At 41.5% G+C, this 24,927-nt stretch overlaps 1 protein-coding gene across 4 annotated transcripts in view; it reads left to right on the forward strand.

Moving 5' to 3' along the window:
* GARNL3 (GTPase activating Rap/RanGAP domain like 3) overlaps window positions 1-24,927 on the forward strand; it is a 168,748-nt gene that overhangs the window by 75,801 nt on the left and 68,020 nt on the right. For all 4 annotated transcript variants that reach the window (XM_012771966.3, XM_012771965.2, XM_076009049.1 and 1 more), the window contains 3 exons: window positions 17,153-17,252; window positions 19,109-19,227; window positions 22,859-22,923. In XM_012771966.3, coding sequence (XP_012627420.2) covers window positions 17,153-17,252; window positions 19,109-19,227; window positions 22,859-22,923 — 284 coding nt within the window. The remainder of the gene's footprint in view (window positions 1-17,152; window positions 17,253-19,108; window positions 19,228-22,858; window positions 22,924-24,927) is intronic.

Consider the following 24,927-nt stretch of genomic DNA (forward strand, 5'->3'; position numbering starts at 1 on the left):
GGGACCAAAGACAAATCTACTAGCCTTTGTGAATGGCCTCCAGGATCCCAGCTCTTCCTCTGCCATGCTGGTCAACTTGCCATGGCCATCTTAGCAGTGCCAAGGTACAGGAGGGAGATGCAAATAACTATTGCAACTACAAAATGTCATCTTTATTACAAGAAGACACCAGGAAGTCTCCAGTACCCCCTACCCCTCCTTGGGCCATGCCTTCTATGTAGGCTCTCCTGGTATTCCTTACTGCAGGCCACAGGGACTTGACTTGCTTTTCTTGTTATACAGAACTGCTTCTGGCTGCTCTATCCCTTGAGATCTACCCCCAGAACTGCAGAATATGATATAAGCTTCCCCAGTCTTTTTCTTCTTTGCTACCTCATTGCTCAGTAGCTCATCAGAGGGCTTCAGCACCCCCAGTTTTAGAGGCATATAAGTCTGGGTTGAGGCTCCTAAAGCAAATTCTTGGTGGAGAGCTATGAATTTAACTTGAAAGGCCATGGCATTTGGGAAATTGTTGCTCATTTTCACCTTTGACCTTAGCTTAGCATACCCATTCACCTAGCTTATACCCTTGCCTGTGAGACAAAGGGGGACGGTCCTGTCTTGAGTTGGACCTCTGAATAGGTATCCACATACTTTTTGTCCAGAATGATGTCAGCTGACCCACATAGAAGGAACTCCTGGGGAATTTTGCTTCTGAAGCTTGGAAGTAGCCCTCCCCAAATGGCCTGGCTCCTGGGACCAGACAGCCTCACCACCACAAGCTCTGGCTGCCAAGGATGTCTCAAGAGCTATGTCAGGGGCAGAAGCATTGAGTCTTTGTTTCTCCAGTGCTTGGAAAGCTACTGGCCACCATGCTGAGTTTCTACTTTGAGAACCTAAGTATCAGAGACCTCAAGACATCCTTCTGCTACCAAATTGTTGCAGAACTTCAGCCCAACCCGAAATGAACAAACTGCACTGGACTTTCCCCAACTCCACATACACACAACTCTGGCCCCTGCTAAGACCAGAGTCTGGAGGAGATTCACACTTCCCAGGAAAGACATAAATGGAGCCTTCATGTGGTCCTGGGATCACTGTACGCTTTGGCCATCAAACACTGCTCACCTAGCTGTGTCACCTGGCCCTGCCATGCACCAGAGGACAGGTTCTAGGACCCACTCAGGGATTGGAAATTACCTGTTCTGGGTCATGATCACTGCTCGGGCTCAAAACAGGGCTCTACAACTCACCAACAGTGTGGCCTTGGGCAGTTCCCTTGACACCTTAGTGACCATTTGGTGGAGTTATTGATTTCACAAATCACTTTAGTTTGTTGTGTTCAAAAAACAGTCCTGTCTCAGATTGCTTCTCTGAAAATATGATATCAAGGATCAAATATTGTTTTAGTGTTTTGTTTCCACCAAAGCTACCTAACAATAGTGCTCAGTTGGATCACCTTGGCTGTCTTTTATATTGATGATCTTCAGTTAAAAGCTTCTGGCCAGTGATACCTCCAAGCCTGATAAAAGACCTCAAAGGCACCTGACACCTAGAGGGGGGAAAATCTATCTTGTTCTCAGTTAGTTAAAACCATTAGTGACATAGAAGACTAACTACAGCTGCTTAAAAATTTTCAAACCCATGAACAAATTATAAAGCAATTTCATTATTGGATTATTTGTCCTTTTTTTTTTTTTTTTTTTTTTTTTGAGACAGAGTCTCACTTTGTTGCCCAGGCTAGAGTGAGTGCCGTGGCGTCAGCCTGGCTCACAGCAACCTCAATCTCCTGGGCTCAGCGATCCTACTGCCTCAGCCTCCCGAGTAGCTGGGACTACAGGCATGCACCACCATGCCCGGCTAATTTTTTGTATATATATATTTTTAGTTGGTCAATTAATTTCTTTCTATTTTTGGTAGAGACGGGGTCTCGCTCAGGCTGGTTTCGAACTCCTGACCTTGAGCGATCCGCCCGCCTCGGCCTCCCAAAGTGCTAGGATTACAGGCGTGAGCCACCGCGCCCGGCCTATTTGTCCTTTTATATAGTCTGGATACTAGACTTTTAGCAGATATATGATTTGCAAAAATATTCTCCCATTCTGTTGGTTATCTTTTAATTTTCTTCATTGTATCCTTTGAAGCACGAAAGTTTTTAAGTTTGATGATTTTTTCCCCATATCTTTTTATGTTTTATTTATTTATTTTTATTTCAGTATATTATGGGGGTACAAATGTTAAGGCTACGTATATTGCCCATGTCCCCCCTCCTCCCTCAAGTCAGAGCTTCAAGCGTGACCATCCCCCAGATGTTGCATATCTCACTCATTATGTTTGTATATACCCATCCCCTCCTCCCCCATCCCACCTGCCCGACACCCAATAAATGTTATTCCTATATGTCCACTTAGGTGTTGATCCGTTAATACCAATTTGCTGGTGAGTACATGTGATGCTTGTTTTTCTCTTCTTGAGATACTTCACTTAGTAGAATGGGTTCCAGCTCTATCCAGGAAAACACAAGAGGTGCTATAGCACCATTGTTTCTTAAAGCTGAATAGTACTCCATGGTAGACATATACCACATTTTATTAATCCACTCATGTATTGATGGGCACCTGGGTTGTTTCCACACCTTTGCGATTGTGAACTGTGCTGCTATAAACTTTTGAGTGCAGGTGTCCCATCTGTAGAGTGTCATTTGATCTTTTGGGTAGATGCCCAGTAGAGGAATTGCTGGATCAAATGGTAGATCTACTTGTATCGCTTTAAGGTATCTCCATATTGCTTTCCACAGAGGCTGAACCAGTTTGCAGTCCCACCAGCAGTGTAGGAATGTTCCTATAAATTTGATGATATTTAGCCTGCCTGTTTTTTTCTTTTATTATTTGTGCTTTTAGTAACATATCTAAAAAACCATTGCCTAATCCAAGATTGCTTGGTCACTTTTTATAGTTTACTGTTCCCTAAAAATAATGTCAAATTTGTCTTTTATTTCTTTAAACATAGTGTCATTTTTTATCATCTGTGATTGATCATTTCAGTATGTGAAATGTAGCTGTCTAATTTGTTTCTCCTGGTGTATGCTCATGATGCAGTGTCTTTCTTTGTGTGCTTGGTTGTCTGGTTGTGCACTGTTTGTTGTTCTTGAAAATTACTTTTTAGGGATAATATAAGGCCAAGGGTGAGTTGCCTTTTGGTAGGGAAGATTTATGTTTGCTTTTGCCAGACACCTTTAAACTAAATTCCCAGTTTGAGATCTTGTAAGTGACCCACGTGCTGCGGACTAGCGCTGCAGATTGTGTGAGGGCTTGTGGTCACCACACCTCAGAGACACTCCCTGCTCAGCTCTGCTCAGCACTGTGGCGGCCTTCCTTATAGAGTTTGATGGTGAAGGTGGTTTCTTCTGGTTCACTGTCCTCTTGAGTGTGTAGCCCTTTGGGATCCTAGCTTACTGCAGGGTAGGCCTCCTGTTAGACTTGGCTGATTCAGTGGATCTCAGGGTCTGATTCTTTGCCCTCTTGTCACCAAAACCCAAATTGCATCTTTGCAGGATTAACAAATGTCCTCAAGCCAAAAAGGGCTTCCATGCCTTATTTACCTCTCTAGGCTCCCACTTGCCTTTCAGTTTGGTTTGGTAATTCCTACTATCTGGTAAGCACGCTAGTATTTTTAAGGACATGATTGTAATATTTTTCTAGTACTTGTAGTTTTTTCAATGGGAGCATTGGTCTGAATAACCTTGCCTGTCATTATCAAAAACATTTTATATCAGGAGTGCTTCTCACATAGTATGACAAACCATTTATTCATCCTGTGTCCTTAGGGTCATTTCTGGGTGCCAGACAGACTGAGCCCTGGATGCAGGGGTGAATAGGCCTGCTGAGGTCCCTGCCCCTGGGGGCTTAGGGACTAGCAGGGAGAACAGTCAGTAACTAATATAGACATGTAGAATGGGTGCAAGTAACAGGAAGTGCCCTACTTGGGTCAGGGTGGCCATATAGCGCCTTACCAGGGACATCCCAGAGAGGCTGAGGCCTCTGAGTGTGCTTCCCAGACTGCCAGGATAAAGGACCTGCTTTTATATTTCCAGCCAGTTGCAGAACTGTGTGGTCCTATTCTGTACGACTGGTGTGCAGCACTCCCCCTGTGCAATTCATCATGGAACTGTAGCATCCACATTGGTCTGGACTCTATTTCAGGAGACAAATCCATTGAGCATATACTTAGAGGCCACAAAACATCAAAATGCTGTAAAAGTTCCTAAATGCTTGCTCTTCACTCCTGTGTACTTTGTCACAGGCTGGTGAGCAGTTTGCAGATCAGCATCCTTCAGCATTGACCACACCTCACTGCCTCCGAGTTTATCTAGGCCAGTCCCCCATCCAATATGTGGGTCCCTGCAACAGCTTTGCCAGCTGTCAGCTGATCTGTCCCTGCCTGAGTATACCTCCAGTAATGGGAAACTTGCTACCCCCTGAATAGATTTTTCCCACTTGACACTAACCAATTCTGACAACTACCTGGAGTTAGCGTCAGGCTTCACAGGTTTTAAGGGCTCAGTCCCACAAGGCTGCCCACACCTCAGAAGCCAGTCATGAGTATTGGGTCCCCAGGTTACCCCCACTTCTGACCAACTTGGCTACAAAGTCAGAGGCTCCCACAACCCCCTCATCAGGTTCCATAACTTGCTGAAATCACTTACGGAACTCAGGAAAGCACTTTGCTTATTATTACTGATTTATTATAAAGGATACAACTTAGGAATAGCCAAATGAAAGAGACACACTGGGCAAGGTATGGTGGAGGGTGAGGGGGTGCAGGGCCTCCATACCTGCTCTGGCTGTGTCTGGACTCCCAGCACCTCCAGTTGTTCACCAGCTTGGAAGTTCCTGGAGCCCCACCATTTAGGGGTTTTTATGGAGGTTGTATCAGGTCAGCATGATTGATTAGGCCACTGGCCATTGATGACTGACTCAATCTCTAGTCCCTCCCCTCTCCCTAGAGAATGGGGGGGGGTGGCCCTCTAAGTTCCAAGCTTCTAATCAAGGCTTGGTCTTTCTTTCCACCAACCCCCATCTGAAGCTCTGTAGGAGCCCCCCAAGAATCCCCTGCTTAGAACAGAAGATACTCTTATCACTCAAGAAATTCCAAAGGTTTTAGGAGCTCTGTGCCAGGAACCAGGGATGAAGACCAAATATTTATTTCCTATTATACTACATCCCTAAAGCAGTTAATTACATTTTTCAGAATCTCTCATTGCTAGAAAGGTCTTTTTTTTTTTTTGAGACAGAATCTCACTCTGTTGCCATGATTAAAGTTCCGTGGCATCAGTCTAGCTCACAGCAACCTCAAACTCCTGGGCTCAAGCGATCCTCCTGCCTCAGCCTCCCGAGTAGCTGGGACTACAGGCATGCGCCACCATGCCCGGCTAATTTTTTCTATATGTTTTTAGTTGGCCAATTCATTTCTTTCTATTTATAGTAGAGATGGGGTCTCACTCTTGCTCAGGCTGGTTTCAAACTTCTGACCTTGAGCGATCCTTCCGCCTCAGCCTCCCAGAGTGCTAGGATTACAGGCGTGAGCCAACACGCCCAGCCGTAGAAAGGTCTTTTTATTGAACAGAATTCATCTGTCTATATTTTTCACTCAGAGTTTCTATTTATGTTCTCCATGGCCCCATAGTGTAAGTCTCAGCCCTCAGCAGTGTGGCAGGACTCCATGCATTCAAAGACATCTGTTGTTTTCCTCCTGAGACACAGAATCAGTTCCACAATCATCACCTTCATTGCTGTTCCTTGGACACCTATAGGTCATGAACCTTTCAAACGTGGAGCACGCCTGCGGCCCCCCGTTATAGACACTCTACCTCTTTGTATGAAGCCTGCTGACTCTCTATGAACCTACACTATGCTACCTCCCCCCACTCTTAGTCTTTTTCACGTGTGCCATCATTTAGCTGTGAGTCTGCATCATGGTATAGCAGAGACGATTTTGGAGTCAGATAAACCTGGATTTGAACTTCAGCCCTATTGCTTAATAGTGTATGATTCAACGTCTCTGAGACTCCATTTCCTAATGTGTGAAAAGGGAGAGGAATCTTACCTAGCACCAGGCCTTCCCCATTCTGTACTCAGCAATTTGTACTTCGTCCCTAGGTGTGGGATTTTGCATTGTTCACATTGAATTTAATCTCATTACTATGTCCCATAATTGCTAATTGTCAAGAGTTTTTTGTGACATCTTGATTCTCTCACCTGTCCTCTTAGCTAGCCTACTGAGCAGCTTTATATTACCTTCAGATGTGCTTGTCTTACCATCTGTGTGCTCATTCAGATTATTAATTAAAATGAGTGTGAACCCTGGGTGGATCACTGGGGACCTTCCATACAGTTCACCAGTGTGCATCAATTAGTAGATGGTGGCACAGAGGGGACAGTCTTTCAGCTTTTTACAAATCTATCTTCCTTAGCATGGGGAGAAATCTCTTATACACTATTGGGGGCTATGTAACATAGTACACAGTCTTTTGGGAGGGAAATAGCAATAATTTAAAATGTGAATGCAATTTGGCCAGGTGTTCTATTGTAGGATGTGTATTGTCATTGTTTTTTTGTTTGTTTTTGTTTTTGTTTTGAGATAAGGTCTTGCTCTGTTGCCCAAGCTAGAGTGCAGTGACATCATCATAGCTCACTGCAACTTCCAACTCCTGGGCTCAAACAATCCTCCTGCCTCAGCCTCCAAAGTAGCTGGGACTACAGGTGCATGCCACCACACTCAACTATTTTTTAATTTTTTGTAGAGACAGGGTCTTGCTGTGTTGCCCAGGCTGGTCTTGAACTTTTGGCCTCAAGTGATCTTCCCACCTCAGCCTCCCAAAGTGCTGAGATTACAGATGTGAACCCCTATGCCCAGCTGTGGCTTTATTGTTAATAGCCAAAAACCAGGAACAACCCAAATGTTCATAAACTGAAGAATGAATACATAAATTGTGGTATTCATCCTAAGGACAGAAAGTAGAACTCATTTTCAGTTATTTTCCTGGGGTCCTCTGCTGAGGGTTTTGTTTTGCTCTTTGTTTTTTTTGTTGTTGTTGTTGTTTGTTTTTTTGCTTAGTCTTCTTCACTTTTGTCAGTCCCTGTGTGTATTCCTGTCTTTGCACCTCACCATATGTGCTCTTAACAAGGTACAAGTGTCTTGCTCTGCGAGACTCACAACTTTTTGGTGTTGGGTTTTCCCCCCTATTTCAGTTAAGTATTCAGTGAAGATAAAAGTTAAATAGGCAACTTTTTAATCATTTAAACGATCCTCATATGACAGTTGGTACTAGGCAGGTACTGCCCAGAGTCCCATCTCTTCCCGAGATGTGCTGTGTGTTGCCCTCCCTGTAGTATTCCATCCTGCAGGAGCAGTGTTCAGATCCTGGGGAAGGAGACAGGCAGATCCAGTGCTTCCGAAATCTAGAGTATGTGGGTCACTTTCTATACCTTTGAATGCTTTGGGCAGTCTGGTGAAGCCTGGAGACCCCTTCTCAGGATATTTTAAGTGCATAAAATAAAATACGTAGGATTATAAAAGAAAATAGTTGTGTTGAAATAGTTATCAAAATGATTTGTGGTGGATCATAAGAATACTCACCCAGCTGCAACAACAACTCAATAACCAACACCAAGAAAACACAAAAAACCTCCAAGAAATGGAACAAAGGTTCAACAAAGAGATTGACACAGTGAAGAAAACTTTAACCGAAGTCCTGGAGATGAAGAATCAACTCAGAGAACTACAAAATACTGTGGAAAGTCTCAAGAACAGGGTAGATCAAGCAGAAGAAAGAATCTCAGAGCTTGAAGATAACACCTTCCAATTAAATAAATCAGTCACAGAAATACAGCAGAGAAACAAGAGAAAAGACCAAAGCCTACAAGAGCTGTGGGATTATGTGAAAAAACCTAACGTGAGGGTCATAGGTTTAGCCGAAGGGGAGGAAGACAACACTCAAGGGCTGGACAAGCTTTTTGAAGATATAATAGAGGAAAATTTCCCAGGCCTTGCTCAAAATCTCGATATACAAGTTCAAGAAGCCCAGAGGACCCCTGGGAGATTCAATGCAAACAGGAAGACGTCACGTCATGCAGTCATCAGACTGACCAAAGTATCAACTAAAGAGGCCCTTCTAAGAGCTGTAAGACAAAAGAAGCAAGTGACATACAAGGGAAAGCCAATTCGAATAACATCAGACTTCTCTAATGAGACTTTACAAGCAAGGAGAGACTGGGGCCCCATTCTCACTCTTTTGAAACAAAACAATGCCCAGCCTAGAATATTATTCCCTGCAAAACTAAGCTTCATATATGAAGGAGAAATAAAAACATTCTCAGACAAGCAAAGGCTCAGAGAATTCACCAAGACAAGACCAGCCCTACAAGAAGTACTTAAAACAGCGTTACGCACGGAACATCATAATAATAATCCACGGATATAAAAACAACCAAAACCCAAAGATATTAAAGGCCAGATATTACAATGGCTCAAGACAGAAATCATAGCAACAACATCCAACCCAACAGAATGATCAGTAATCTACCTTACCTATCAGTTCTCTCAATAAATGTGAATGGCTTAAACTCTCCACTCAAGAGACATAGGCTGGCTGAATGGATAAGAAAATACAGGCCAAGTATATGCTGTCTTCAGGAAACACATTTAACCTGCAAGGATGCACATAGACTAAAAATAAAAGGGTGGAGATCAATATTCCAAGCAAATAGAAACCAAAAGAAGGCTGGTGTGGCAGTTCTAATTTCAGACGATTTAGTTTTTAAACCAACAAAAGTAGTAAAAGACAAAGAGGGTCATTATATAATGGTGAAGGGCACAGTCCAACAAGAGGAGATAACAATTTTAAATATATATGCACCCAACTTAGGTGCACCCAGATTCATAAAGCAAACCTTACTGGAGCTAAGCAAATGGATTAATAGCAACTCCATAATCGCCGGAGATTTCAACACCCCACTGACGGCACGAGACAGATCCTCCAAACAGAAAATTAATAAAGAAATAATGGACTTAAACAAAACTCTAGAACAATTGGGTCTGACAGACATCTACAGAACATTCTACCCAAAATCCACTGAATATACGTTCTTCTCATCAGCTCACGGGACATTCTCTAAGATTGACCATATCCTAGGACACAAAGAAAATCTCAAGAAATTTAAAAAAATAGAAATCATACCATGTACTTTCTCAGATCACAGTGGAATAAAACTAGAAATCAACCCTAACAGAAACTCACATTTCTACACAAAAACGTGGAAATTAAACAACCTCCTACTAAATGATTACTTCGTAAATGAAGAAATCAAGACGGAAATAAAAAAGTTCTATGAAGAAAACGACAATGGAGAGACAAGTTATCAACTCCTCTGGGACACAGCTAAAGCAGTTCTGAGAGGAAAGTTTATCTCCATAAATGCCTATAACCAAAAGGCAAGAAGATCACAAATAGACAATCTAATGAAACGACTCAAAGAGCTGGAAAAAGAAGAACAGACCAACCCCAAACCCAGCAGAAGAAGTGAAATCAACAAGATCAAATCAGAACTAAACGAAATTGAAAACAGGAAAGCTATTCAGGAGATTAATAAAACAAAAAGTTGGTTCTTTGAAAAAATAAACAAAATTGACACGCCATTGGCTAAGCTAACGAAAAGCAGAAAAGAGAAATCTCTAATAAGCTCCATCAGGAATGAAAAAGGAGATATCACAACTGATCCCAAAGAGATACAAGATACAATTTATGAATACTACAAAAATCTTTATGCACACAAACTGGAAAATGTGGAGGAAATGGACAAATTTCTAGAAACACACAGCCTCCCTAGGCTCAACCAGGAAGAAATAGATTCCCTGAACAGACCAATCTCAACAGCTGAAATAGAAACAGCAATTAAAAATCTCCCTAAAAAGAAAAGTCCCGGTCCAGATGGCTTCACACCTGAATTTTACCATACTTACAAAGAAGAACTAGTACCTATCTTGCAGAAACTATTCCACAACATCGAGAAGAACGGAAACCTCCCCGACACCTTTTATGAAGCGAATATTACTCTGATACCAAAACCAGGAAAGGATGCAACAAAAAAAGAAAACTACAGACCAATATCCCTAATGAATATAGATGCAAAAATTTTCAACAAAATCTTAGCTAACCGAATCCAGACACTTATCAAAAAAATAATCCACCACGACCAAGTGGGCTTCATCCCAGGGATGCAGGGATGGTTCAACATACGTAAATCTATAAATGCAATTCACCACATAAACAGAAGCAAAAACAAAGACCACATGATTCTTTCAATAGATGCAGAAAAAGCTTTTGACAAAATTCAACACCCTTTCATGATACGAACACTTAAGAAAATAGGCATAGAAGGGACATACCTAAAAATGATACAAGCCATATATGACAGACCCGTAGCCAACATCATACTGAATGGGGAAAGACTGAAATCATTCCCACTTAGAACTGGAACCAGACAAGGCTGCCCACTATCTCCACTTCTATTCAACATAGTGCTGGAAGTCTTGGCTACAGCAATCAGACAGGAAAATGGAATCAAAGGTATCCAAATAGGGGCAGAAGAGATCAAACTTTCACTGTTTGCTGATGATATGATATTGTATCTAGAAAACCCCAAGGATTCAACCAAGAAACTCCTGGAACTGATCAATGAATTTAGTAAAGTCTCAGGATACAAAATTAATACACAGAAATCAGAGGCATTCATATACGCCAACAACAATCTAATTGAGAACCAAATCAAAGACTCAATTCCCTTCACAATAGCAACAAAGAAATTAAAGTACCTAGGAATATATTTAACCAAAGAGGTAAAAGACCTCTACAGGGAGAACTATGAAACACTGAGGAAGGAAATAGCAGAGGATGTAAACAGATGGAAATCCATACCATGCTCGTGGATCGGCAGACTCAATATCGTCAAAATGTCTATACTACCCAAACTGATCTACAGATTCAATGCAATACCTATTAAAATCCCATCAGCATTCTTCACAGATATAGAAAAAATAATTTTACGCTTCGTATGGAACCAAAGAAGACCCCGAATATCAAGAGCAATTCTAGGCAACAAAAACAAAATGGGAGGCATTAATATGCCAGATATTAAACTATACTACAAAGCTGTAGTAATTAAAACAATATGGTATTGGCACAAAAACAGGAATATTGACCAGTGGAACAGATGTGAGAATCCTGATATAAAACCATCCTCATATAGCCGTCTCATCTTTGACAAAGCAGACAAAAACATACGCTGGGGAAAAGAATCCCTCTTCAATAAATGGTGCTGGGAAAACTGGATAGCCACCTGTAGAAGGCTAAAACAGGACCCACACCTTTCACCTCTCACAAAAACCAACTCACGCTGGATAACAGACTTAAACCTAAGATATGAAACTATTAGAACTCTAGAGGAAAAAGTTGGAAACACTCTCCTAGACATCGGCCTGGGCAAAGAGTTTATGAAGAAGTCCCCAAAGGCAATCACAGCAGCAACAAAAATAAATAAATGGGACATGATCAAACTACAAAGCTTCTGCACAGCCAAAGAAATAGTCATGAAAGTAAACAGACAACCTACAGAATGGGAGAAAATTTTTGCATCCTATGCATCCGATAAGGGACTGATAACTAGAATATACTTAGAACTCACGAAAATTAGGAAGAAAAAATCAAATAACCCCATTAAAAAGTGGGCAAAGGACTTGAACAGAAATTTTTCTAAAGAAGACAGAAGAATGGCCAACAAACATATGAAGAAATGCTCAACATCTCTAATCATCAGGGAAATGCAAATCAAAACCACAAAGAGATATCACTTAACCCCAGTGAGAATGGCCTTTATCAAAAAATCTCCAAACAATAAATGCTGGCGTGGTTGCGGAGAGAGAGGAACACTCCTACACTGCTGGTGGGACTGCAAACTAGTTCAACCTCTGTGGAAAGCAATATGGAGATACCTTAAAGCGATACAAGTGAATCTACCATTTGATCCAGCAATCCCATTGCTGGGCATCTACCCAAATGATCCAGTGACACTCTACAAAAAAGACACCTGCACTCGAATGTTTATAGCAGCACAATTCATAATTGCAAGGCTGTGGAAACAGCCCAAGTGCCCATCAATCAAAGAATGGATTAATAAAATGTGGTATATGTACACCATGGAGTACTATTCAGCTCTAAGAAACAATGGTGATATAGCACACCTTATATTTTCCTGGTTAGAGCTGGAACCCATACTACTAAGTGAAGTATCCCAAGAATGGAAAAACAAGCACCAGATATATTCTCCAGCAAACTGGTATTAACTGAGTAGCACCTAAGTGGACACATAGGTGCTACAGTAATAGGGTATTGGGCAGGTGGGAGGGGGGAGGGGGGCGGGTATATACATACATAGTGAGTGAGATGTGCACCATCTGGGGGATGGTCATGATGGAGACTCAGACTTTTGGGGGGAGGGGGGAAATGGGCATTTATTGAAACCTTAAAATCTGTACCCCCATAATATGCCAAAATAAAAAATTAATTAAAAAAAAAAAATGATTTGTGATACAGTAATACATATGCTTTTAAATACATTAAATAATAAATCCAGCAGCAGGTCTCATAACTATCATAATTTTGAATGGTAAAGACTAGAAACAGTATTTTGAGATATTTGTAGTCACTTTAATGAGTTCTGAAAATATCTGATTTTTGTGTGTGTGACATAGTTACCAGCACTGTTCTTTCTACTATAGTTTTTTGCATATATTCATAATTGAACACTAAATGTTAGTTAGAAGTTAAGGAAAACAAAGATGTATTTGTTTTGTTCCATTCAAGTTCATGCCCCACTCCTCTGGCCTGGATTCTTTTAGAACAGGTATAGAACATTCTTTCTCAAAATTGTGTTCATCAAAATCACCTGGATGCTTGTAAAACGCAGATTCTGGTGCCCCACCCACAGAGATCCTGAGGAGAATGTCTCCTAGGCCGAAGAGTGCACATTTTAACAAATTTTTGAAGCACTGAACTAAGCCCTGGCACTGCTATGGGAAACCTCTCTGGGCCATGCAAATCTCGGAGACTTCAGAGGTTTAAATATCCTGGTGACATGAGAGTTTCTTCTTCAGGCTCTGCTGGAGCTTTCTAGCTTCCAGGGCTTTGGGACCATGACACCAACTCCTGTGGAATCTGACTAGCTGAGACCAGCCTCCTTGGCTGGACCCCCCTGTGTCTGATCAGCCAATGCCTGAGGCTGGCTGGGGGATCCTAGGTCATGCCATAGCAGCCTGCTGCCCTGTGGCACAATAGAAAGAACTGGAGACTGGGAGTGCTAGTGGTTCAGGGTTATAAAGTGAATAGCTGTTGATAATGAATCATGGAGAAATCTTACAAGGAACAAAATCCAATGATATGTTCCTTTTGAGTCACAACAAAAGGTCAAAACTAAGAGGCAATATCTTGAACAGGTGATCAAAATTAACACCGCCAATGAGGAGCAGATGGGTCTTTTGAAATACGATAAGCCAGAAAGGACAAGCCTCACTTATGTGGTATTCCAGCCAGGTTTGCATACCCTGGATCTGATCCTGGGGAAACACTAGACAAACCCAAATGAGAAATGCTTTATTTAAAAAATGAGGGCGAGTGGATGCTGCATTTTTTCAAAAATGTCATTGTCATAAAGACAAAGAGTCTGTGGAAATGCTCCAGATTAAGGGATTCTAAAGAAACATAATAATGAAGTGATCCTATACTGACAGGGGGAAATGCTTTAAACAACATTGAGTCCATTGACAAAACTAGAATACAGATGGTAAATTTTTGTATCAATGTTAAGTTTACAGAAGTTGATAAAGCTGTATTGTAGTTATGTAAGAATGTATCCCTACTTTGAAGAAATACACACTAAGTATTTAAGGACAAAGAGCTATTATTTATGCATGAGAGTCATAAATGGTTCAGAAGAATATTGAATATGTATTTGGGGGGGGGGGCAAGCAAATGACCAGATAGGATAAAATGTTATGTAGGTGAATCTGGTAAAAGGTAAACAGATGCTCTTTGCACAGCTCATATTCTTGCAGCTTTTATGAAAGTTTAAAATTATTTTCAAATAAAGATTGATATATATGTAGTAATAGCTAGTTTTTAAGGAAAATCCAATAAAAGCACAGTAATACTCAAACTTTAACCTACATTTTTACTCCTAATAGGTTAAAAAGGCAGAACATAAAAAAGGACACAGAAGATGATGTAATGGTTAAGATAGAAAAAGAAAACCTTTTGAAATCGGAAGTGGTTTCAGTTCTGGCTCCACTACTTATTATCTCTGCAACCTTAGGCAACATACCTAAACTCTCTAAGTCTCATGTCTTCATCTGAAAGTAGGGGGATAAAATAGAATCTGTCTCATAAAGTTGGAGGTGGTGGTTCTGGAGATAATGCATATGAAGTACTTAGCCTAATGTTTGGCATTTAGAGCACTCTCAATGAATGTCAGTATTTCCAGAGCAGTGACAAAGACAGAAAGCTTCCTAAGTCATTCTATAAGGTAACATAACCCTGAAAGCATGACAGAAATACATACAGAAAGGAAGCCTATAGATCCATCTCACAAACAAATATGATACATAAATCATTTTTTAAAGTTCAGAAATACATGAAAATAATAATATACTATGACCTAGTAGGGTACCTTCCAGAAATCTAAGAACTATCCAACATCAGAAGAGCTATTACTATATACTAATGCATTATATTACATATGATTGTTCTCCCCCATTTAACCTATTTTCTCAATAGTTGACCCCAAAAACTGCTTTTGATAAAATTCCATATTTATTCCTGAGAAAAACCTCTTTGTAAACTCAGAATTGAAGGAAACATCATCATGATAAAGAAACTGACCACAAACATGTAGTAAATTGCTAGAGGCATGTCACAATCAGAGTGTGTTCCAGTAGTCTGTCTTGTGTAGAACACAGCACGATGGAGATGGCAACAGAGCTGCCATGGAGTGACATCAGTCATTCAGGAAGACTTGTACCTAACACAGTCTCAGCCCAGGCCATGCACAATTCAAATACTTACTGTTAAAGTATTTAATTCCTTATAAGGGTTGGGAATGACAGGGTGTTCAGTAATTAGAACTGTGTTAATTGATAAACTATTTGGGGAAAGTTGATCCTTACCTCATAGCATACATCAAAATAAATGCTAGAAAAAGAGAAAAATGTAAAAATGAAACCATAGAACATCTAGAGGAATATAGAAGTAAATAGTTTCATTAATACTGGGATGGAAAAGGCTTTTTATATGATACTAAAGGTAGAAGCACATAAAGGGAAAAATATGAAAAATGTGCTTCCATAAACATTTAAGATATCTGTGTGGCCAAATACACTACAAACCAAGTTTAAAAGCAAAAATTTAATTAGAAGAAATTATTTGCAATCTATTTCAAATATTTCATAAATAAATCATTAAGAAAAAGAATATAGTGACAGAAAACTGACACAGGACATAAATAGGTAACCCACAAAGGAAGAATTATAGAATAAAAATATGAAGAACATGTTCGATCCAACTGATGCACAAAGAAACATAATTAAAAACATTGATATTACATTTTTGCAATTAAATTGCAAAGAAGAAATGTCATAGGTATAGGAAGATGGCACCCTCAGCCATCACTGGTGGAACTGTACCACCTTCCTAGATGTCAGTTTGCCATTGTGTCCCAGATCCTTGATAACGTGCATATCCTTTGACAAAGCTATTCAAATTCTAAGAATTTATTTTTAAAGAAATAATTGGACAAGTAAGTATGGGAATGTGGAATTAGAAGATTTTCATCATAACTTTATTTACAGTAACAAAACATTGGAAGCAACCTAATTGTCCAGCAGTACTAAATAGTTATATTATGCCTCTGTAATAGTGCAGAGCCATTAAAATTAACATTGTAGAAGTGTATGCATTGACATGGAAAAATATTATTAAGTGGAAATGCAAGCCCAAAAACTGTATATTCAATATGATTCCATTATATTAAGAAAAATATGTGTGTGTGTGTGTGTGTGTGTGTGTGTGTATGTATAGAAAAAAACTTGGAAAAAACCATACCAAAACATTAATAATGATTATCTTTGGATATAGTATTCAGATTATTTATTATGTTCATCAGTATTTTCCACATTAGTTGGGTAATTTTTATGATAAATTTTTAAAATTCTACAAAACGTACAACCTTGAGTAAGACTCTGCAGAGATGGCCAGGCGTGGTGGCTCACGCCTATAATCCTAGCACTCTGGCAGGCCGAGGCGGGAGGATTGCTCGAAGTCAGGAGCTTGAAACCAGCCTGAGCAAGAGTGTCTCTACTATAAATAGAAAGAAATCAATTGGCCAACTGATATATATAGATATATATAGATATATATAGAAAATATATATATAGATATATATATAGAAAAAAATCAGCCAGGCATGGTGGCACATGCCTGTAGTCCCAGCTACTCGGGAGGCTGAGGCAGGAGGATCGCTTGAGCCTAGGAGTTTGAGGTTGCTGTGAGCTAGGCTGACGCCACGGCACTCTAGCACTCTAGCCTGGGCAACACAGTGAGACTCTCTCAAAAAAAAAAAAAAAAAAGACTCTGCAGAGATGTATTCTAGGTGAACGGTGCCTGTTACTGGGGTAACAAAAAGAAGAGGATACCTCTAGGGGGCATCAACTCCCAAATATTGCAGAAGCTTCAGACCAAAAAGGAGAGGTACTTTATACTCATGTTAGCAATCGCTTATCTGGAGGCTTTGTTGGAAAACAAAAGATGAAAAGAAAAAAGGAAAAAAATTTAAAAAGAAAAAGCTGAACTCACTGGTTCCCTCGTTCTTTTTCCTTCAGCCCAAAGATCTCCAGGATGCCTTCCTGATGTGACTTTAGACTGGGTGTCTTTTCTAATGAAAGCATGTGGCTATAGCCCTTGGATGTACGTTTTACCAATGATTTTTCTGGTTATTTAGCCTCTGGTTGATTGCCAACTTCATGTTTACTTTCTGAATAAGCCTCTTAATGTCATAACTTTGTTCCATTACAGAGTGCAACTGCTCTGCCAGGTACTTGGCGAAGAACAGACGTGCACTTAGAGAACCCGGAATACCACACCAGATGGTATTTCAAGTATTTTTTAGGACAAGGTAATTATGCCATTATGGTAGTTGGGAAGAAAGGATATTCAAAATGGAAATTAGTGTAATTTCAGGTACCCTGTATAAGTGAAACTAACCAATTTAGGGACACTAACATCAGGGCATTTCACTTCAGGGTCAGTAGTGAGTTTTGTAGATTAAAAGATTCAATTCAGAGTCTCAGCTCAAGAGTTTTGCTCGTAATTTTTTTGGGGGGAGGAGCAGTTATTTTTGTCCTTGGGGAATGAAAAGGGGATTAACTAACCTGATGAGTGATTTGGGAGATAAAAAGAATTTTTCAGAATGAGTAAACTTCTTTAGACCTAATAAGGCAAGTGCCCTGTCTATAGTGGGTTTTGAACAGAACTGGTTCTCTGAGGTCAAGGGCCAGTATAGAACCAGAGAAGCATTAGATTGTAGGCTCTGGCATCATTCATACATTCATCAGTGACAAGGATTTGTTTATCACCTACTACATGCCAGGTGATATGCACAGTGGCAAAGGCAGTCATGATCCCTGCTCTCATGGATCCTGTAGAATGGGTTTGAATCCTGGTCCTGCCATTAGTAATCATAGGACCTTACACTAGTTACTCTCTACTTCTCTGAGACTCAGTTTCCCTGTTTGTAAAGTGAGAGCCCAAGTAGCTGGGACTACAGGTGTATGTCACCTCACCTGGCTAATTTCTTTTATTTTTAGTAGAGATGGGGTCTCATTCTTGCTCAGTCTGGTCTCGAACTCCTGAGCTCAAGTGATCCTCCCGCCTTGGCCTCCCAGAGTGCTAGGATTACAGGTGTGAGCCACCCTGCCAGGCCTCTTCCTAGTAAGTTTAAACAGAAGTTTCAATGAGATATGCAGGAATAACAATAACCCTGGCACATACCAAGAGCCATCATTAATAGCTATGTACATTTAAAGTGGAGGGCTCAAATGAAAATAGATAGAAAGATGGAAAACAGGAATATGGCTAATGACAAAAGATATAGGGAATGGAAGAATAATCTCTGTTGAGGGATTTGAAATAAGTTAGAAAATATGCTTCTTAGACTAATGCATTTGTTTATAGATGTGATACTTGAGCTGTATGACATGAGTGTGAGCAGACCTAAATGATATCTTTTAAGAAATGTGATTCTGTATTCTAAGAGGTTCATTTATTTGGCTTAGCCATAATTTATTGGGAGGATATGGAAGGATGTATAAAGAAAGAAATCAGCAGGAAAGTCATCTTTCCAGTGCTTGCAAGCATAGTGCCCAGAGCAGTAAGGACTTTACAGATAAAAGCAAGCAATGAGTTTGGATGCCTTCAGCTACAAGTAACAAAACTCGACTCAAACTGGTATAAACAATAAGTGATATGACGAGAAACCCAGAGGCCTGGCACACTCCAGGTTGGTGAATTCAGAGGCCAGGTAATGTCCAGGACCCAGGCCTTTTCCCTTTTTCTCCTTCCCCATCTTTAGTGTGGCAACATGGCCCTTGGGCTGGCCCTTCTCAGGGTTACAAGAGGGTTGCAGCAACTCCAGGCATCACTTCTAGACACCACCATGTCCAAAGGAAAAAGAAGGCTATATTTAAGAGTGAGGAAGCCTTTCCAAAAGCCCTTTGGCAGATTTTTCTTCCTGCTGATTGGGTAGAATTGGCTCACATATTCATTCCTGAACCAGTCAGTGGCAAGAGGAAGGGAAGTGCATGATTAGCAGAGTGATTGGGTTCCATCCTGAGCTGGGCTTGGGATTATTGTTCTCTGACCATGTGGGAAGGGCTGGACACCACCTATATTGTCATAGGACGCACTACACTGCTACCTATGACTGGCAGGACCAGTTGCATTCTTGATTTTCTAAACCTGTGTCTTTTCCAGTCCATCAGAATTACATTGGAAATGATGCAGAGAAGAGCCCCTTCTTCTTGTCCGTGACCCTATCTGACCAAAACAATCAGCGTGTCCCTCAATACCGTGCAATTCTTTGGAGGAAAACAGTAAGTATCATCTTGCACTTGAGGCAAAGCTTATACAACAGTTTCAGGAGATAATGCCTGAGTTGGGGAACTGTGTGCCAGTCTTCCGAAATGCACATGCCTTTGTCCAAAGGCATGTGCATTTCTGTACTGGACAGGCTGTGTTCTGACTTTTTTTTTTTTTTACTTATTTATTTTATGTTTGCTAATTACAGCATTCTGGTCTCTTCTAGTTAAAATATTCTCTTTGGGATGAATCTGTCTCTTTTGGGCAAATCATTGGTCTTTCTGATTTCTTGCCCCTCCTCCTGTTCCTCTTGTAGCTGGTATTTGGGGACCTGGGAGAGGATTCATGAGACTTCGTGATGGCAGAAGGACACAGAGGACCTTGGATTCACATGGGCCTTCTGAATTCTTTCTGGCTTCTGGGTTCTGTTGTGGGGTAGCTTATCTGGTCTCTGAACTAGCAACCACTGAGGTATAACTGGTCCCTCTGGCTCTTTTGGGTCATGGGAAAGCACCTGCCGCTGAAACCCATGGTCCCAGCCATTAGCCTCTTGTGAGTCACTCTTTGGCTGGATCCCAAGTCTCTTCTAGTCTCTGAACATCCTAGAAGCTTTACATCCCCTTCTGGGGCACACCGCCTGCAAGCCATGGGCAGATGTGAGGAGGTGGGACCCCCTGCTTAGGCCCACATCTGTGATCTTTCTGGTCTTCAATGTTTGTAGCTGCTGACTTACCGCCGCTCACTGTGTTCAGACAAGTGCTGCATGGACTTAAGATTCCTATGAAAGGCCATGCCTGGAAAGTGAGACTCTGGTATAGATGTTCTTAGGTGCTTCCGGGTCTTACTGTGTTATATTTGCAGCACCCCCCACTCCTTCAAGTACTGTCCTTGGCATTGGGGAATCCAAGGCCCTGGTGTCCACTCCTCAACCTTCCTGTCCCCTCCCTCCCTCCCTCCCTCCCTCCTTCCTTTCTTCCTTCCTAGGTAGGTCTCCCACTTCTTCCACCTTTCTGGAATGGGCTTTCTCAATGTCACAGCTTCTTCCTTCAGGAAGTAGCAGTCACCCACCTCCTCACCTGAGATGGCTGCCAGGTACAGAGCAGGACAAACGCAGGGGGAAATTTTTGCTTATTTTAATTTCCAAAGATATTGTCTGTATCCCATTACAAATTGTGATAAGCACTCTGAAGAAACAAAGAGGATGACAGAGAATGATGCAGGAGACCTGCTTAATGAGATAGTTCAGGGAAAGCTCCCTGAGGGTGCACCCTGCAAATGGAGACCTGAAGGATGAAGGGAGCCGGCCACTGCAGAGTCAGAGAAGGGGAAGCCAGCGTGTTCCAGACAGAGGGAGCAGCAAGCACAAGACAGGTGAGGGGCACCCTGTGGGCTGCTCTCACCTGGTATGAGAGAAGCCAAGGAGCAGGGATTTAAGCCCCAGGACCACTGTGACAGTAACATGGGGCCAGGCGTGGTGAGCAGTGGTCCCCTTCTGTTGAGAAGTGCCGTCACCTTCATGCAGAACCTCTTACCTAGGTCCCAGGTGGCATGCCTAGGGCAGTGTACAGGATTGCTTTCAGCTGCAGATAGAAGTACTGAAGGGAGGGAGGAACTGAGACATCAATGCGGAACATTGGCATAAAGGGTCGGTTATTAAGCCACTCTTGGCCCAAAACCAGTGCTAGAGGTGTGTGACTCGGCCCTCTCCCACCCCACCACATGCTCACTTCTGTTAAGTTGTAAAGCAGTTAGAAGACTAGCTAAACACATGCATATGCTCTGTACGCATGCAAGACTGTGTAGACAGATATGCCTACCATATGCAGCGTTGCATATCTGCAGTGTTCCCCTAAACACAGAAGGCTCACAAAAAGAAAGTATGAAAAATGACTCATACTTACTGTAAAAATGCCATCCAGACAATACAGCAAGAGAGAAGAATCCAACTGCTCAGAGATAATCACTGCAACAGAATTCTAAACATCTGCATGCACGCACACATGCACACACGTGTAACATGCGGGGCAGTGCTCGCCATGCACTCCTGCATCCTCACAGTGCTCACTCAGTGTGTGCTTAACTCTGCCTATGCATTGATGGTCCCCAGAACCAGCTTACTCAAATATCAACTCTAGAAAGTTACCCAAGGGAGGAGATGGCAAAGATGAGCTTTACTTATCAGTTTGCAGTGAAGAGAAACACAAACCCATAATCCCTGGGTTTTGCACCCACGTAGGCAGTTCATGAAGATGTTACTATCCCCAGCAGAGGGCTGGAGCCCACCCCCATGCCACACGTGCCCCCAGGCTGCCCTTGGCTTCTCTATAAAACTGCCTTTGGTGTGTGGGGTGAGAAGAAAAGGTAGACAAGGTAGGAGCTGAGCAAGGGGGCAGTTCTAGACCCTCTCCTAGGCAAGCTGGTATCCGGCCTGGGGGATGCAGCATGAGGTAGGCTGGGGCCAGTAAAAAAGCAAGGCCCCAGAGGAGCTCGGGTCTCAACAGGTGGGACCTGTGGAATTTGAAAATGGGTATTTCTATCATAATATTCCTCTGTATTTATAAAAATTTCTAAACCTCTGTAAGATAGACTACAAAAAGAAAAGCTCAGTCTCATTTCCTTGGCTCACAGAGAATCTATAGACAGGCTCTGTCTAGCACAACTTCTGATGCTCAGCCGCAAAGACATCCTCCTTCCAGCCTGGAGTGGGTGAGAGTATCTGCAGGGGTGTGGGAAAGGACGTTGGGTTTATGAAAATAAATTGCGGTCTTGAAGAAATTGAGGAACTCCGCTTCCATACCATTGTGCAGAGCGTGGACAGATGAATTGACAGGTGTGCCCTGAAAACACAACAAAAGTCTTATTTATTCTTTGCCCATTTCCTGCAAGAAATATCCTTATCCTCCTCCAGCTGTTTGTGAGGCCAATTTTATCATTAGTCAAAGTTAGGATGAAAGTTTTAAATATGCACTATGGGATAATCCCTTTTGCTAACTGGGTAGTTTGAATCCTTTGTGGATTATGAATCTGTGTCATCTCTTCTTAGACGATTAGGAAGAGAACAGCACCCATCTGTTCTGGGTGGTGGGACGTGGGGCTGAATCATTCAGGCGATTCTTTATTCATTCCCTTGTCAGCCAGCGAGTATCTATTGAGTACTTTCTATGAGTTAGTCGCAGTGGGTACTCGTTTAGAGACTTTCAGTAACAGAATACAGACAAATATAAAAGTACACATTGTTAACAGCTCTCTGAAAGATTTAAGTGATTTCTAGTTCAAAAACTCTTTGACTTGGAGACATTGTATTTGGGTTCCATTGAACATGTGGAGATTGTTTTCTTCTTATGATCTTGAGGCTTATCCGACTCTTGGCTCAGAGAACAAATCCCCTCTCATCTGGTTGAGGTGACGCATCTGCTCTCCACAGCGCCGCCTAAGACGCTGAGGACCTGTGCGTTGAAGATTCGTGTTTGAATCACACATGTTGGGTGGGAGATAGTGTGGAATGTCTTTGTTCATATACATTCCCCTTGAGGAAAAATGAGGAAGACTGGAGACTGGACACGGCTTCTTTTAAATGACCAGAGAGGCACTTTCAGAGACGAAGCTGCAGAGCTTCTCGCTAATTTGGTGTTTTGACATTTCCAGGGTACTCAGAAAATATGCCTTCCCTACAGTCCCACAAAAACGCTTTCTGTGAAGTCCATCTTAAGGTGAGTATGAATGACAAAAACCCCACACCAGCATTGGGAGCCCTTTACAAATTGTTTTTTCCTGTTGTCATTCTGACGTTAGCTTTCCATTTTCTTGAGCCTTGACTATGTGCCAGACAGTTTGCTAATAAGCACTTGACTTGCATTACCTGGTGTAATCATCACAGCAACCATAAAACAGGTGCTGTGGCCGTCCCCATTTTATAAATGAGGAGACGGAGGTTCTGAAAGGGAAGGCCAAGATCACACAGCCAGTGTGTGGCACAACCGAGGACCGAGTCCTGCCTCTCTTTTCTTGCATACACTCAGATACTTTGGTTTTATAAAGAAAATCAAGAAATGTTCTTCCTTTCATTTTTCTACTTTGAAATAGAAACCCAGATGTCAGCAAAGCCTTCTCTGAGAAGAATGTGCTTATTCTTTGCTAAACAGAGAGTTAAATGAATGGAACATCAGGCTGCTCCCTGCTCAGCTGCCTCTCCTGCCCCCACCTTCCCACCTCCCTCTCATCTCTCACCCATGCTTGGGCAGCAGCCTACCCTGGGGAATGCCACCACTTGGATCCAGACTGTTGCTTTGTCACCAGCTAAGATATTACATCATAGGAACAGGAACTTCTGCATGTCAGGCACTATGCTAAATGCTTTCCAAGCATTCTCTGAGTAAATCTTTAAGCCACCTCCACGCATGGATATATTATTATCTGCATGCCATTTAACAGGAATTGGAGCCTCAGAGAGAAGAAGGGATCTGACAGAGATCTCACAGCTGATAAACTGCAGGGCTGGGATTTAAACCTATATCCCTGTGACTCCAGCGCTTGGGCATTAACCATTAATGCCACACTGTGTGAAGGACAAATCTTATCCCAGTGCCTTGGCAATTTCGTCTCTATTTGTCTGTGACTAGATTGTAGTAGGAGAGATGTTTTCAGTATCCCCAGGAAATACATGAGAGCTACCACGCATCCTTACCAAAATGGCTCTTAGAGTAAAAAACCTGACTCTGTCTGTTGGGGATGGCATCTGGCTGATTAAAAGACATCAAGATTAGAAGTAAACAATTTTATATCCCATTTTCAAGCTTAGTTTAGTCTCCAAATTGCAGACCTTCATCCTGTCTGCTCTAGGCCTTCTGATTTTCTCCTGAGCAGTTCTACAGCCTGAGTTAAGAAAGGATCCACCAACAGGTCAGCATTTTTACTGAGCACAGAAATATCTTACTTCTTCTAAGGAGCAATAAATCTTAACTTGATTGGAGAGTAAGAGTCCAAATTATGCTGGCTTAATATTTCTGTGACTCTTTTTTTTCCCCCTTAAAACAAGTTATTCCAGCTCCTTCTTTTTTTCTGTTTAAAAACTAAGCATTTCATTTAGTTATATTTTATTTAGTTACTTCGCTTTTTAGTACACCACTTATAACCAGAGCAAGGTACATACAGCAAGATTTTAAAGGTGTGGAAGAGTTGCTGCCAATAGAAGGAAAAATTTTATCTTCTTCAGTTACAAGAATGAACTTGAAATCTTAAAAGGAAATTAAAATACAAATACTGTGAAATCAGTTGAGCCCAGGTCCAAGTCCTGGCTCTGCTCTTTCCCAGCTTTGCTATCCTGTTCTTCACACTCTAACCTTCAATTTCTTCTTCTTCAAAATGGGGATAAAATAGTACTTGCCTCATAGGGACTAAATGAGGTAATACATGGAAAGCATTTACCAGGGTGCCTGGAGTATTGTGAGTACTCTATAAATTATCTGTTACTATTTTTACCTTTCACTTGTAAATGTTGGAATCCCAACTGAAAGGGACCTTGGAGATCACTTAGTTCAACCTCCTTGCTTTACCTCCAGAGGCACTTGTATTTATTAATTAACATTAATGTTACCTGTCCAAAGTAAAACATAAACTAGTCTTGTTAGGGATGGTCTTGCCTGTAGCAAAGACATGTCAGTTAATCTTAATTCCATGTCATCATTTTTCTAGTAAATAAAAATAAGAATCTGGAA

Source organism: Microcebus murinus, chromosome 12 (assembly GCF_040939455.1).
Source record: "Microcebus murinus isolate Inina chromosome 12, M.murinus_Inina_mat1.0, whole genome shotgun sequence".
Classification (NCBI taxonomy): Eukaryota; Metazoa; Chordata; class Mammalia; order Primates; family Cheirogaleidae; genus Microcebus; species Microcebus murinus.